Source organism: Pituophis catenifer, unplaced genomic scaffold, assembly GCF_029215685.1.
Source record: "Pituophis catenifer annectens isolate HBS135680 unplaced genomic scaffold, rPitCat1.0.hap2 SCAF_2, whole genome shotgun sequence".
NCBI classification, from domain to species: domain Eukaryota; kingdom Metazoa; phylum Chordata; class Lepidosauria; order Squamata; family Colubridae; genus Pituophis; species Pituophis catenifer.
The window spans coordinates 202,294,481-202,311,145 of NW_027256882.1; the positions used below are offsets into that span (position 1 = coordinate 202,294,481).

The 16,665-nt window shown below is 37.2% G+C and overlaps 1 protein-coding gene across 1 annotated transcript; it reads right to left on the reverse strand.

Annotated features, from left to right (window-relative positions):
• Window positions 1-5,522: 5,522 nt before the first annotated feature.
• On the reverse strand, window positions 5,523-16,286 carry THAP1 (THAP domain containing 1). Its single transcript, XM_070935459.1, has 3 exons — window positions 16,007-16,286; window positions 13,210-13,405; window positions 5,523-6,034 (listed from the first exon to the last, which is right to left on the reverse strand). Exons 1-3 carry the CDS (start codon window positions 16,075-16,077, stop codon window positions 5,639-5,641), a joined length of 663 nt encoding a protein of 220 aa, XP_070791560.1. The 5' UTR covers window positions 16,078-16,286; the 3' UTR covers window positions 5,523-5,638.
• Between the last annotated feature and the right edge of the window lie 379 nt (window positions 16,287-16,665).

Genomic DNA, 16,665 nt, shown 5'->3' on the forward strand with positions numbered 1-16,665 from the left:
TCCATGTTCCTATTGCTGGTGTTTTGAGCTTTGGATGGATCCTGCCATTTATGAACAAAGCCCAACACTCTTGCAGGGTGATGCTTAACTTTTCCTGAAACCCTGGCCTCCTGGTCTGGTTTACATGAGCACGCTGATGTGGGAAGAAAGTAGGCAGGCGTCTCTCTATCATTCAGATACTCAGTGGGATTACTTATAGAAACTCTAGCTTTTTTATGGGAAACATGTTGTTTGCCTCTACTATCCTGAGACAAAACATCAGAGCCATCACTTAATGAATCCATATTCCAACAAAACTCTTCTGTCGGCTATATTGATGCTTTCTTTTTTCTTTATTGTAAGGATCCAGGACAAAGAAGCTAAACCATGAGAACTCTCCTCCACACTTCCTTCGAAGGCTATTTCAATTGGGGGGGGGAATAAAAAAGAAAGAATCACTATATTCTCTTCTGCAAAACCAAACTTTTCTATTAATATCAATATTCTCTATCTTGATGAGGTGGCAAGGCTACAAATATTACTGGCTAAACCAGAGGTGGGTTTCAGCAGGTTCTGACCAGTTCTGGAGAATCAGTAGCAGAACTTTTGAGTAGTTTGGAGAACCGGTAATAAAAATTGTGATTGGCCCTGCCCCCATCTATTCTCTGCCTTCCAAGTCCCAGCTGATCGGGAGGAAATTTATTTATTTATTTATTTATTTATTTATTTATTTATTAAATTTATATACCGCCCTACTCCCGAAGGACTCAGGGCAGTGAACAGCCAAAAGATAAAATACACATAGTACAAACATTAAAAAACCATTTAAAAATACATTAAATACTTTGGCCCAAAGCAAATTTAAAACACCCCAATTTATAAAACAAATTTAAAAGCAATTAAAAGGGAGGTTAGGCCAGATTTTGCAGTATCCTTCCCCTGGAGTGGGGTGGGAATGGAGATTTTACAGTATCCTTCCTCTGCCACACCCACCAAGCCACGCCCACAGAACCGGTAGTAAAAAAATTTGAAATCCACCCCTGGGCTAAACCATTTTGCCATATAATTAGTAGAAATCTATTTTAATTGATGCAAGCCAATTTTAACCAGAGATGCAGCTAGGGAAGGATATATTTGATTTGGAGGGGAAAGTACTTTTTTCCCCTTCTTTGTCTTATGAATGTTAATAGGAAATGAAGAAAATCAACCACAAGGATCACACTGTGCTAAACTATGATATATATAGATTTCTGTGTTGGATGAACCCAAACGTGATTTATTCAATAAAGCATGCTTAATCAAATCATGAACTAGTATAATGTGTGTCCTAGTTTGAGTCACATATCACATTAAGCCAAAATGATCTTAATTTTGGCTTAACATGTTGGGAAGTAAACTAAACGTAAACCATGCTGCAGCTTATGTCTTACTGGGATGTCCAAATGTAGCCCATATGTGAAAGACTAGCATGGCTGCTGATCTGAATGATGTTTCCTTGTAAGTGAAGAAAAAACAAAAGCTTGTACAAAATGTACAAGGTGTTTTACTTCAGAAAGGTGCTCTGCACTGCAGTCAAAACCAAATTCTTCTCATCAAGGCAAAGAGGCAATATGTCCTCTGAGGGAGATGGGCAGTACAGTAATGTGAAAAATTGAATAAAAATAAAAATGTTCACCAAAGTCCTTCTCTTTCTCATTTCCCTACTAACTTTATTTTCATTTGTATTTGATAGTATGGTAATCTCAATAAAATAAATATCTAAATTAAAAAAGGAAAACAACCAAAACCATTCATGTCCCCACCAGCTTCAACCAGTATCAGCAATTGCTGGAGAAGGCTGCAACAGGTGGAAGAATGTTTGGGCAGGGGCATCTTCTAGTTATTAAAGACCACTTAGAGCAGGTAAAGTAAAACATTGCTGCTGCTTAACTTTACTCTTAAGTGTGAGAGAGTCACATGCCTTCATGAAGAGCTTGGGAAGGGTGCTTCCCTCAAGCCTTCCTTAACGCAAAGCACTCTTTCAAAGATTTGCATATCATAAGTTGTGGTTTTTGTTTGTTCAATTGAAAATCAAGATATGGAAGAAGAGCTGCACAGCAAACAAATGGCAATTAGTAAAGACACTGGGTGGAAACCAGGTCATCATGGGTTCTAGTCCCACCTTAGACATGAAGGCAACAGGATGACCTTGGACCATTCACTCTCTCTCAGCCCAAGGAAGGAGGCAATGGCAAACCATTTCTGAAAAACCTTATTAAAAAACTGCAGTAGTAGTCCAGGAAATACCAGTTGACATTGATCCACAGGCACCAAAAAACATACATTGTTTTCTAATCTATGGTAGAACAATTCCATGGAAGCTGTCATGGTACAATCATTCTTCCATCAGAGACTCTTACAAAAGATTTGATGAGAAAGGTTCAAGCCCACCTTCAATTACGAAATTTGGGACAGTCATTCTCTTTCAGCCCACAGGATTGTTGTTGAGGTAAAAAAATAATCAGAGAAAGGAGTACTTGATATACTGTTCTGGCTTAAGAACAAAGTGTAGGATATACAGTAAATCTCACAAATCAATTTGATTTAAACATTAGGAGTCTATAACCTTGTAACTGCTGGCATGTGTACTCAAAGAAGCTATCAGCTTCAGTATTTTCTTATCAATAAAGAATGGTAATTTGGATAACAGTTTAGATCTTCCAAATGTTACAATGATATCTAATAAGCTTTACCTTAAACTAGATGTCTTCTCAGGATTCAGTCACATTCATTAACATTAACCTTTTGTAAGGTAGAAAGGGAGGAATTATGACATCATTATATCATCACTGATTTATACACTTAAGAGACTACATAAGCAGTGTGGGGAAGGGGAATGTGCCAATTTTTTTATAATCATTATTTCAACTTAATTTACGAGGTCTTGCATGGTAGTCTTAGTTTAAATTAGTACGCTTAAAATTTATTTCTTCAGAGGTTTTTAATTTGATAAAGCATGCAGTTGCTAGAGTTGTTTACTAGTTTGGCAAAATGTTTTAGTGAAGACAATTGCAAGCAGCTCTCATCTCTCTGATGAAGATATTTCATGAAAAGTCCCATAGCTTTTTATATTATAATGGTTCTATATATTTTAGGAGGGATGCAGTGGCCTTTTCGATCGAAAGGTCAACAGTTCAGTGGTTTGAATCCCGAGTGCTGCGTAACGGGGTGAACTCCCATTACTTGTCCCAGCTTCTGCCAACCTAGCAGTTCGAAAGCACGTTAAAAAATGCAAGTAGAAAAATAGGGACCACCTTTGGTGGGAAAGTAATAACATTCCGTGCGCCTTTGGCATTTAGTCATGCCAGCCACATGACCATGGAGACGTCTTTGGACAGCGCTGGCTCTTTGGTTTTGAAACAGAGATGAGCACCATCCCCTAGATGTGCGAGTGGAACCTTTAACTTTATCTTATATATTTTAGATTGGTAATTTTAGTATTCTTTATTCTGCGCAATCATTTATTTGCTTATATAAATTTTAGCATACTTTAGTATGCTATTTTTATGTCCCAATTCTCAAACATTAACTTAAAATTTTACTTGTTTTATGATTTTATACCTTGTTTCATTTTAATCAATTGACACTTTTTTGCTTTGTTTATTTCAGTGACTGAAATAAAATGACTCTGACTCCATGAAGAATCCCTCAAAATGTCTGGATTCACAAAGTGTATTAAGCTACAATGGTTTGTTTAGGATTTAAGATGTTATGTAAATTTACACATTTATAATCTATAAATAATTATTTATGGACTAGAGTGCTCTGCAAACCCAGCTAATTGTGATTTACTCAATAAACCATGATTAAATAAATGATTTAGCATAATGCATGAACCTGATCAATTATGTATATTCATTTATTCTAGCTATATACTGGCAAAGATTGAAAGTGTTTTATGTAACTCAATAAAAAAACACAAACACCGATAAGCATAATTAAAATAGAAAATGTAAATTTTGTATAATTATAATAGGAAAAAATAAATAGCAATCAAAATACAAGACAAAAGTGAATTGCAACCATTACATTGAAATTAAAGCTAGCAGCATCTAACAAGTATTCTATCAAAGAGTTCCATCTTAAGCTACTCCCAGAATATTGAGAGATGATGCAAGTCTTAATGCCATAAGACATCTATTTCATAAGGCTGGAGCAACAATTGAGAATCAGTGCCTCCTGGCCTCCATTTCCTTAAGCTTGTGAAACTGGATTTCACTGGAAGGTTTTCCCAGAAAAAGTGTAGTAGATAGGTTAGTTCAGGTAGGTGAAGGCAGCAATGCAATTATCTGTGTACCAAGTCGTTTTGGGTTTTGTAAGTTAAAACTAAGACTTTGGGTTGCAACTGGAAACCTATATAAGGTAGTCAGAGAAGGTCGCACACCATCAGTCATCATCATGTTGAACGCAGGCAGTGGAACTGTTTTATTCATCTGAACTAGATCTTGTGATTCAGATGTTTATTTTGAATCTGCCTCACCACGAGCACGAAATGGAAGATGAACAGGATGAAACTGAATATAAATTTGAAGGATCGTTGATCGATTTGTATCATTTACATGATTTAAGTTATCAGGCAAATGATCTGAATTTATGCAATTCGCATAAATCACCAGTCCAACATGGGTGATTGCATATGAACCCTGTTTTACTGAAGTTCATTAAATTGAGGTTTCATTGGATTCTAATAGTCTAGCACCTGAACTGGAACCCTATTACTGTCTGGGCACTATTCTAAGAGCTGGTTAGAATTTCTATGTATGTGTCTCTAACATTGCCTTTTTTTTTCTTTTTTTTTTAAAGTACAATTGAACAGTGAAAGATGACCTAGCTTAGCCATCTTTTGCAATCTCACACAGTGGAACAGAAAAGCGACATAAATATTTTTTCAGAGGCTGAGGAAACACAACTGGCCTAAATTACTTAAGGGAGATAGAATTTGAACTAAGGTTTTAGTGACTCACAGATAATAGCCATCACATTGTATCATACCACGCCTTATGAATGCTATAGAAATATTTCATAGACCAATGAATCATTGAACATAGATTGTTGAGTTTGCTGGAATTTGAATTTCCTGAGAGAAAGGGGAGGACAATGCCAATATTAATATCAGCTCTTTTGAGATCGGTAGAGTCAGATAAAGGAGTCACTAGTCTTGGAATGCACTTGAATGCTGTTAAACTACTGATACATAATCTTTAAAGCCTGACAAAGTATCTTTCCTGTTAAAACTTATCCCTAACACAATCGAGGTGCTTTGAATTTTTTTCTGATGCTTTTTTGCTTTTCCAGGATTTATCTTTTTTATTACAGCTCAGTATTTCTTTCTACTGAGTCAAATTCCATCACATCAAGCAACATATGAGCGAGTACAGTATGTTATTGTCAAGCATTCTCTACATTTAAGCATCACCAGCTCCATTTTTGAGCAATGGATCAATAAAAAGATCAGCACTAGACAACACCAACAAATGATTATATACCAACTTTTATTGTTTTGAAGGGCTGAAGTATTTAATATACAGAACTAAAAAGTCTTGCTTTTTTAAACTGAACAGGTGGGTTAGTCTGGTGAGGCTAACTTTGGCAGTGTCCCACAAATGACAATGCTAGCCTTCTAGGCAGGGACTTCTACAATTTCAAAATAGTCATTAGGCAGAATCACATAACCACCTTTGCCTGACAGCACGTCTTTTTCCTTCTGAAACTGAACAAGCTCTCGTAGTTTTTCAATCTGTTTTTCCTGACGCCTACATCGCTGCTGGGCAGTCTTAAGTTTCTTCCTCAGTTTATCCACCTGCTCTTCCAGTTGCTGAATTCTTTTTCTCTGATGCACAGTATCCTCTACGGTATAGTTGTGATCACAAAATACAGCAATATTATTGGGAGTGTGAAGTGGTGGCATCAATAATCCAATGCTTGGATCTACCAATCTTGGGTACGTTTGCGGAGGTGGTGGAGGTGAAGGAGAAGGGGGCGTTGGTACTTCAGGTGGTTCTTGTGTGCCTTCAGACTAAAAAGCAAAACAAGAAGATATATTTTACATTTGTTTCATTAAAACGTAACATAATACATTTCAGGTGACAAGCAAGATCGCTTTTCTTCTTCAAAACTTCATGCTTGGGGAAAAATAATAATTTCATTATTTTATTTGCATTAAAACAAGCTTCAAACAGAGGTAGCAAAACTGACAGGGGAACAATATGTTTAGTCAATTAAAGGCTTCGCAAATGAACAGAATAGAGAAGTCAGCTCTCACCAGAATCTTATCATACCTGAGCTCACCTTGAAAATACTGAATGGACACTGAATAAACTGATACAAGTTCAAGATGCCAGTTGTGTAAAAAGGGGAAATTTAGTTAACATATATGCTACAGACTCATCTTTGGTATCTAAGAATCCAGAGACACAATCCTAGTACATAATAATTTGTAACCACTGAAGACAGATCATTAGTTTATACCTGTGTAAATGCTATTCTACATAGAGCATGAAAGATATAATTATAAAATTAAAACTATAAAATTATCTTGGGATAACAAAAGAAGCACCCACACGTTCACAGTTGCAAGATATGAAATACTCAATCCATATTTTTGGATGCCTAAGTCTATCACTTCAATTCTACCATGTACAGGAAGTCTTCCACTTACAACAGTTCATTTAGTGACCATTTGAAATTACAATGGCACTAAAAAAAGTGACTTAGAGCTGTTTTTCACAGTTACAACCATTGCAGCATCCCCATGGTCACCTGATCAAAATTCATATTCTTGGCAACTGATTCCTATTTATGACAGTTCCAGATTCACGTGATCACCTTTTACGACCTTCTGACAAGCAAAGTCAATGGGGAAGCCAGATTAATTTAACAACTGTGTTACTAATTTAACAACTGCAGTGATTCATTTAACAACTGTGGCAAGAAAGATTGTAAAATGGGGCAAAATTCACTTAACTGCTTTGCTTAGGAACATAAATTTTGGCCTTAATTGTGGTTGTAAGTTGAGGACTACCTATACTGGACCCAAAAAGCATATAATTATGAGAAGAGGGACGCCCAAAATAAACTAAATCAGAATCAATTTGTTTTTTTCAAGAAAGCAATCCCACTAAGAGTTAATGCTGGACTAGGACCTGACCCAAATGTGAGGTCAATAAAGTCTCAAACAGACTTGGAAAGACTGTAATTTCCAGTCAAAGAATGACATTTACAGGACACTAAGAAACACGGAGAATGGCTCTTAGAAATTTGGACCTAAATAGCTTTGAAGGTAGATGTCCCTATATACCCACAGCTGAGTGCCATATAGCAGCAGACTTAAGATCTTAGTAATTGGTTTAATTGCTGTGGATATATAATTATTGCTCTTATAGCTTGAAAGTCTGATAATCACACTGGAAGCTTCTTAGGCTCTTATCCACTTATTTTGTCATTCAAAGAAGTATACTTAGAAGTAAATATTTAATGTTCTTTACATAGAAATTAACATTCAATAGATATATTATTAATTATCCAATTATGAGAAAAAATGAAATGCTTTTTTATGAAATCTAGGAGCTTTGTCTTAGAATAATTACATTCTATACATTCCCTAAAGTCAGAGGTCACCAGTGCTCCTAAACATCTGAAAAGGATAATTTTAAATAGATAGGATAGCAATACTATCTGTATAAGGAAGAAATAATAGGCCAGTGGATGAGAGATTGCAGATGAAATTTAGATTTATGAAGATCACGTGAACTTCAGATAGAAATACAGGCAGTCATTTGTTTTATTCATAGTATCTTTGTTTCATCTAAACTAATTCTATTGCAACAGAAATGAATTTCCATAGTTCTAATTCTTTAATTGATCCTATTAGATTTAGGTGGTACCAATAAATCTTTTTCCCCCCTTTTATTCATTTATTGTATCCTTCTTTTCTACTAAGCCATTAGATGTTATAGTTATGTTCCTACAACCACCTTTAATGTTTTCCAACATATGTGAATGCTCACAGATTAAATTTCCAGCTCCACCTAGATTTTTCCTTTGTATAAACAACATAGCTCATAACAGGAGCAAAAACTACAATTAATCCAGCCTAGAGGTCTCTGTTATAGATTTCAGTGGAACATTAGAAACCAGAATGTAATCTATTTCAGTGAAGTAGTTTGAGGCATTTGAATAATTTATTATACAGTTATATTTTTGTAAACATACTCATTCATCTTACTGTAAGTAAGACTGTGACTTACCTTTAAGATTTTTTTTTGAAGGAATATTAACATTTAATCATTCTAGAATTTCAGTTGAAATCTCTACCAGTCCATAGGTCAAGAATATCTGCAGTTACAGTCACTGGCTTCACAATTCACTTGCCCATTTTGAAGCCAATAACCATAGTTGTGGATGCCCCGCCGCCATCTTTCAGAAAAGACTTAATATCTGATGAGATTTACTAAGGAAACACACCAGTACACAACTGCACTGAATAGCAGTGATTGTCTAATGTGGATTCTATAATAAACACCGAACAAAATAAAAGGCAGAATATAAATCTAACAAATAAATACACTTTCTGCTTATCTTTTGGAATATGTGGCATTGAACAGGAAATATTCTCTTTAAAAATCTAGTAATCCAGTGCATTATATGAAGCATAAAATGCATAATTCATCAATTTTTTTTTTTACTTTTAGGGCATTAGTTTTTTTTTACTTCATGAGTTTATTTTTCAAATAAAATTAGATTCTGTCTTTTAACAGTATTGTGCAATCTTTTAACGCTGAAAGAAACCCCTCTGGCACTCAGGAAGAGACATAAAACCAGGCTGCGCGGTTGACATAGAGCTCTGAAGGAGAAACTGTAGGGTGCAGGTGGCTGGTGCAGTGCCAGAAGAAGGCACCACCACTTCTCCATTCCAAATCCGTGATCTTTTAGTCTGTTCTTAATCTTCTGTGATTTTAATCTGTTATTTTATAGTTAAATGTTTTTATAACTCCGTGTTTTATTACATTGTGAGAAGCTCAGAGTTACCTGAAACTGCAAGATGGGTGGTATATAAATTTATAAATGAATAAAAATAAAAATTTGATCTCAATCATTAATTACAATTTTTTGAAGTACCTAATTTGTACTGCGATTATCTTATATATTAAGAATTTTGAAACTGTTCCATCACTATTAAAGACAAAAAACATTTTCCCTCTCCCATTTATTTTAAAGTACATTGCCATTGAAAGGGAACATTGAAATGCTATTGTCTAAAACTGTATACCTACCTAGAACTAAAGCTTGCAACGAAAGTTCTTCTGTAAGTGCAACAGAGAACATTGCCCATGTCTGTCAGACGTGATCAACCAGATCCACACATGAAGAGTTCAATTAGTTACTTTATTGTTCATGCCTATTTCACAGGAATCTTCCCAGACTGGCAGTTTGTACCTGAGCCAGATTAGACATGGTTCAAAGTCCTTCAAAGGGGATTGGTCCTTGCTCTCTTGTGGCTACATAATGATTCCAGACTAATTCCCCACTTGACTTCTCCCTCTGGTTTGGCCAATCTCTCTCCAACAATGTCTTATTATATTACAACTTTTATATAGATTTGAAAACAGATTTAATCTCCCCCAATTTGGAAGGTTCTCAAGAAAAATAATGATGCATATGTTATCCGTATATTATTCAATTCCTGTACCAGTGTTACATATATTTTGATTAACTGCTATTTTTTCAACAATCTTTGAAAACTTGTGAAATCTTATCTCAAATTATAAGTGATATTATTCTTGTATGTGCTATTTGTATTTATATATACTAATTACCATAAATAGACTTTAATTGAACTGAAACAGATTTATAGATTATTAGTGTTTCTACATCTGTTAAATGCTTCAGTAAGTGAAGCTCTAATGACTAATCCATGAGTCAGTGATTATTTCTTTTTTTTTCACCCTTATCAGTTGCACTGAAAAGTTATTTTGAAATAACTTCATTAAAATGTATTAAGATTCAGATAGCAAGGTGGGGTTTTTTCCTGCAAAAAAAAAGTCATTTGACTATAATTAATAGTTATAGGAGAGGATTTGGAACTACAGCCTAGAAACATTCAATTCATGAATGTCTACATGATAGTGATAGAGGTTGATGAGCTCTCACCTCATCTCCAGGCTTGCTGTCTTACAGAAGTTGATTTTAATATTCATGTTAAATCCTATCCTCCACTAACAGTACTAGCAGGGATGGGCTTCTGGGGGTTCGCAGGGCTTCAGGAGAACCACTAGCAAAGATTCTGTGCAGTTTGGAGAACCCCCAAATCTCACTCCTGGCTAGTCCCACCCGCCCCGCCCTGCCCCTTCAAGAGTCCCCATGCAGCCCATTTTGGATGCAGGTAAGTACAGGGCGCACACGAAGGCTTGGGGAGGGCGAAAAACGGGTCTACCGGAAGTTCGGGAAGGCCGGAAGCAGGCCTGTTTCCATCCTCCAGAGGGCCTCCAGAGCCTGGGGAGGCCATTTTCACCCTCCCGGAGACTCAAGGAAAGCCTCCAGAGCCCAGGAAGGAGAAAAACGCCCCCCCACCCACCATGGTGAAGGCCAACTAGGCCACGTCCACCATGGCCACACCCACCCAGCAACCGGGCAGAGAACCCCTTGCTAAAATTTTTGAAGCCCACCACTGGTTATTAGCTATGCTAAGTCCAGGTTGATGTAGCTAGTCTAGATCCACAACAAATGTATACAGAAATATAGTTCTTTTAGATAAAAAAAGAGCTGATTACCATGCATTGAACAGCCTATCCAGTGGCAATCTTTCCATTAACTCATAAGAAAATCCCAATGGCAATTTTATATGCAGACCAGAAATACTGAGGGCCTTTATTGTAATGAAGCCTTCATATTACTGATGCTACAGCATAAATTGCAAGCCTAACCATTTAAAACTGGATTATAATTATATTAATTGCACTTTATGTCACCATTAAAAGAGCCAGTTTGGTGCAGTGGTTAAGGCACCAGGCTAGAAACAGAGAGATCATGAGTTCCAGTCATGCTTAGGCATAAAGCCAGCTGAGTGACCTTGGACTAAACACTTTCGCTTAGCCATAAAAAGGAGGTAGTAGCAAACAACTTCTAAAAACTTGCCAAGAAAACTGCAGGAATTTGACTAGGCCCTTTCTGAAATTTGAATACAAGTAAACAGAAGAAAAATGCGTAATTAATATAATCAATTCATTAATTAATGTTTATCACAGCCCTTTCCCCAAAACCGCACATATCAGCATGTGTTAGTGTCCAACCTAGTGTCAAGAATCATTAAACAATAACTTTCAGAATTCCAAGCATCATTAATTAAATAACCGGAAGAAAAAAAAACACCTATTAGCAGTTATGTTTTATGGATGGTACATCAAAAATTAAAGATTTTAAAAGGTAGTATTAATTAACATCCAAAACAGTATAATTTTTTTAATGGCATAAAGTGTGTGTGTGTGTGTGTGTGTGTGTGTGTGTGTGTGTGAGAGAGAGAGAGAGAGAGAGAGAGAGGGAGGGAGGGAGGGAGGGAGGGAGGGTGGGTTGCAGCAAAAGACCTTGGTCTCATGTAGGATATTGACTTAATATTTATAAAAAACCAGGGGTCCCTAACAGTAGTGGGCTGAGGTTGCCTCAGCCCACTACCGGGATGCAGTCTGTTCAAAACCAAGCTGCGCAAGCAAGTGCATATGCGAAGCTGCATTTGTGCGAGCTGTGGGCACTTGAGCAGAGGACGCTTGTGCAAATGGTGCTTCACATGCGAGCACGAGCACCCTCCGTTCAAGCACCCATTAATGAATAGAAAGACCTGAACAAGGATTAGAGAACAAACAAAATATATGATATAATCAAGAGAAGTAAAAGAATTGAAATGGAAATGGGCTGGTTACATAGGAAGAACTGATGGCAGGTGAACCAAGGCAGTCATAGAATGGATCCCACTTGATAAAAAGCATCCACGAAAGAAACCTAAAACAAGATGGATCAACAACATCAGCAAGTATTGTGGGCCCAATTGGCAAAAGAAAGCTCAGGACCGTAATGGTTGGAAACATGCAGAAGAGGTCTTCATCCTGCAGTGGATAGACAATGGCTAAAATGATAATGATGATGATGACTCACCTAATTAACTCATGCATTTTTAGGAGGATAAGGAAAAGACAAAGAGATTTTTTTAAAAGAAAATCTTATGGTCTGATAAAACAAGGGTTATCCATGATACCTTTAACTTCAAAAATTAAAATATGAGGATTTTTAAATAAAAAATAAAAACTTAAAATATAAGCCAATTATATAAGATCGATATATATTCTTCCATCAGGTATCATGTGAGTTTTGTTGTTTAAAATTGTATTTTAGCATCCAAAATGTAGTGCAAAATTGTAAAAGAGCCTGAAAAGGTTGCTGATTTCTAACATAGAACGTTGCAAGTACGTTTGTTGTTTTAAAAGGGCATCACTTACTTGTATTAATATAGTTATTTCTTGGATGGAAATAATAACTTATACAAGGACTCCTATTTAGGTTTTTAGTTCTGAAAGGGCTGCTGAGTAGTCAAAACAGTACCTTACTTTAAATTTCCATCAAGTCCTGTAATGGCAATTTGATAGGAAAACTTGTGTCCCACATATCCATTGTTCCAAGCAAATCATTCTCCCCATTTCTTCTTGTTTAGAAAAGAAAACGAAGTGGGACATTATGGTTGGAGCAGTACTATTCTGTCCATAAATATGACATGAGATGGAGTAAGGTGAAGTTGTATAAAACAGTAAATATTTAGTTCTCTTGCAATGGTCCAAAATATTATGAGATATTGTCTGAGGCAGAATCTTGCACTGAATCATGTTCTTGCATTAACCCATGTGAAATCAATCAAATTTAAAAGTATTCTTGAAGGAATGATGAAATGTCTAAAAGTGATACAAAAAGCTGTCAGAATTGCAATAATGAATCCATTTTTTGTTTTTATTTTAGAAGAATCCAAAATAAAAAATCAAAGGATGTAAATGAGTAGAAACAGAATTCAATAGATGAATATAATACGCTTCTGTCTGGCACTATATATCAGTCTCCTGTCTTCAAAATACTTTTGCTTAGCAATAGCAGCATTGCCTGCCAGTATTTTCTGAAATACAGAAGCTTTAAAAATAATTCATAAACTTCACTTACCTTCACATTTGGTTCTGTGTGGCAAAATATTGTTGGTACAGCATTATCCTTTAATAGTTTGTTGTTACATTCTCTTTTGAAGCAATCTGGAGTAAAGTGTTCAGAACAAATGCTGCTATATTTTGTTGGTTTGAAATTTTTTCTTCTAACAGCAGCTTCCCATTTCTTGCAGAGATCAGGTCTTGTGAGAGGAAACCTACAAATAAAATGTACATCAAACATTTTTTTTATTATTACTACCAAACTGGAAGTGGGAGGGAGAGGAAGAGGAAGCACTCACATTTTCACTTAGCTGTAGTCTTAATATGCTTTTAAGAAATTGCCTAAAACATGGTAGGAATCAAGCTTTTAGATTTAATTAGAGGTCTCTATTTTTCTGTTCTCCCAGTAACAGGAGAGGTGCTAATGGAAACCAAAAACAGAAAAATCAGTATGTGCAAGATGACTTCCAGTACAGATGTCTCAACATTCAATTTCTAGTGAAGGAATTACAGATTCCTCTCTACTCATGATCTGTGGGAGAACTTTGAAATACACCATTTCTAAAACTTTAATCCATGTTTGTAGAAATTTTTAAGGAGCATACAAAACCCACAAAAAATTATTACTGTCCAAAGAAAAGAAAACATTTAAATTAAATATAAAAAGCTCAAAATCAGTATTAAAATATATTTTATTAACCCAGCTATAGATTTACAGATAGCATGCAAACTTTCAAGTTCTCAAAAGCACGTATTCAGTCAAGATGTGCTTGTGGACATTCACAAACGTGCATGCTTATTTGTAAACTTTCAGTGACACTTCTTTGATGCAAGTCAACTCAGCTGCTCTTAAATTTTTATGAGAATAATCCTGAATACCAGGATTATAAAAAACAGTATAGTAGTTCAACAAACAGAACTGAGTTATATAGGTAGTGCTCAATTTACAACTGTTCATTTAGTGACCATTCAAAGTTACAACGTACTGAAAAGTGATTTATGACCATTTTAAATACTTATGACTGTTGCAGCATTCCCTTTGTCACATGATCAATATTCAGACGCTTGGACACTGATTTGTAATTATGACTGTTTCGGTGTCCCTGGGTCATGTGATCAGCGTTTGTGAATTTCTGACAGTCAATGGGGAAGCCAGATATACTTAATCTTGTGTTACTAAATTAACAATTGCAGATTCACTTAACAATCGTGATAAGAAAGGTCCTAAAATAGGGCATAATTTACTTAACAATGGTCTTGTTTAGCAACAGAAATTTTAGGCACAATTATAGTCTTAGGTCAAAAACTACTTGTACAGGTAGTCCTCAACATATTTATTTATTTATTTGTTCTTATTTCTATACCGCCCTTCTCCAAATAGGACTCAGGGCGGTGAACAGCCAAAGTAAAAACAACATACAAAATTTAAAAACAGTTTAAAATAATTAAATATTTTGGCCGTAAATTAAAACAACCCAATTTAAAATCAATTTAAAATTTAACTCAAGCCAGCCCAGCTAGTTGAAATAAATGGGTTTTCAGGGCCCGACGAAAAATCCGGAGGTCTGTTATTGTACGTATCTCTGGGGGGAGGTTGTTCCAGAGGGTGGGCGCCGCCACAGAGAAGGCTCTCCCCCTGGGAGTCGTCAACCGACATTGTCTGGCGGACGGCACCCTGAGGAGGCCCACTCTGTGCGAGCGTACTGGCCGGTGGGAGGCTATTGGTGGCAGAAGGCGGTCTCGTAAGTACCCCGGCCCTAAGCCATGGAGCGCTTTAAAGGTGGTCACCAACACCTTGAAGCGCACCCGGAAGACCACCGGGAATGCTGCAACAGTCATAAGTATGAAAAATGGTCATAAGTCACTTTTTTCAGTATTGAGCCCAAAATTTATGTTGCTAAGTGAGAAATTTATTAAGTGAGTTTTGCCCCATTTTACAACTTCTCTCATCACATTTATTAAGTGAACCACTGCAGTTGTTAAATTAGTAACACGGTTGTTAAGTGAATCTGGTTTCCCCATCAACTTTACTTGACAGAAGATTGCAAAAAGATGCTCACATGACCCCAAGACACTGCAACCGTCATAAATGTGAGTCCTTTGTCAAGCATCCAAATGTAAATGCTGGATGCTGCCATGGTCATAAGTGTGAAAAATGGCCATAAGCCACTTTTTTTCAGTGCCGTTGTAATTTGGAACGGTCACTAAGCGAGCTGTTGTAAATCAAGGACTACCTGTACACCTAAAGCCCAAAATCAGCCCTAGGTCTACTTGCTTTTGACAAAATGAAACTTTCCTTGCTTTATTATTTTTTTTTGGGGGGGGGGTTGTTTATTAAACCAGCCAGCATTCGGGTGCAATACCAGGATCAAAAGGAGGAGGGGGCAATCCTTATCGATCCTGCTTTGCCGATTCTTAATCATGATTATTTTAAGCAATCATTGGTAACCATTCCCTCCCAGCCTGTCAGAAAGGTTGAAGAGACGCTTTGCTGTTATTGACGGTTGAACAAGCGCGCGCTTACGCGCCTTCGATTCCACCAGTCAGGCACGTCTCGAGCCTTACTTTTTAAAGGAAAAAAAAAAACCGAAAGGACCCAGTAATCGCACTTAGCCCCGCCTTCTCCCCGACCTCCAGAGAGGCCGCGCACTATTTAAAGTCCCTCCCCCTTTGGGCCGCGCAGGCGCTCTGGCCCCGCCTTCCTGTTCGCGAAGCGAATGCTATCTCCTTCTCCCGCCTGGTCGAGAGAGCCGCTTTTTTTTTTTCTTTCTCTCCCCCCCCCCTGCTCCCGTTTTCCTACCCCCGCCCCTACTCACTTGTGGAAAGAGATGGGCTTCTCTTTGTCGTATCGATTCCGGCAACGGTAGGCAGAGCAGGACTGCACCATCCTCTTGTTGCCGTCCCCTCCGCCTGCCTCTTTAACACCACCGGGATTTCTGGGAGAGAGCAAATCAAGTTAAGACACGCGTCGATCCAAATGCTTCCTTGAGCTCTTCGCGTTCCTTTTCAAAAACAAAAAAAATCCGAAGAACGACATAAACTGGCTGTGGCCTCTCCCTATTTCAACATGGCGGTGCCAGCTTCAGATCAACTCTCTCGAGATCTTCGCATCGGGCTTGGCTATTGGTCACGCCCCGCAATGTTTGGGGTGCGACGCGTCTTCGTCGGAACAGCCAATGAGAGGAGCGACTCATCTTTTGACGCACGGACTCCGGCTTTCTGAGCTCGGAAATAATACGAGCGCCAGTCCGAAGGCTTGGCTGGGCGCGCGACGGGAGTCGTAGAGCGGCGCCCTATTTTAAGATCGATCCTAACGGTGATGCGCGCCTCGTCAAAAGAAAGAACTGGCGTTCTTCTATCGATTGTATTCTTAGTCCTGCAGTTTAGCCTTACTTGTAAGGAAGGACGTTTATTCCTAAAAGAATTAAGTTATCATCTAACATAATAAATATGGACGACTATTAAATAATAACAA

Excerpts from the sequence above, each read along its gene's own strand:
- THAP1 (XM_070935459.1), bottom strand. The coding sequence starts at position 16,077 with ATGGTGCAGTCCTGCTCTGCCTACCGTTGCCGGAATCGATACGACAAA. Across the intron at positions 13,406-16,006 it reads AAGCCCATCTCTTTCCACAA|GTTTCCTCTCACAAGACCTG; the intron begins GTGAGTAGGGGC and ends TTTTATTTGTAG. Across the intron at positions 6,035-13,209 it reads ACACAGAACCAAATGTGAAG|TCTGAAGGCACACAAGAACC; the intron begins GTAAGTGAAGTT and ends TTTGCTTTTTAG.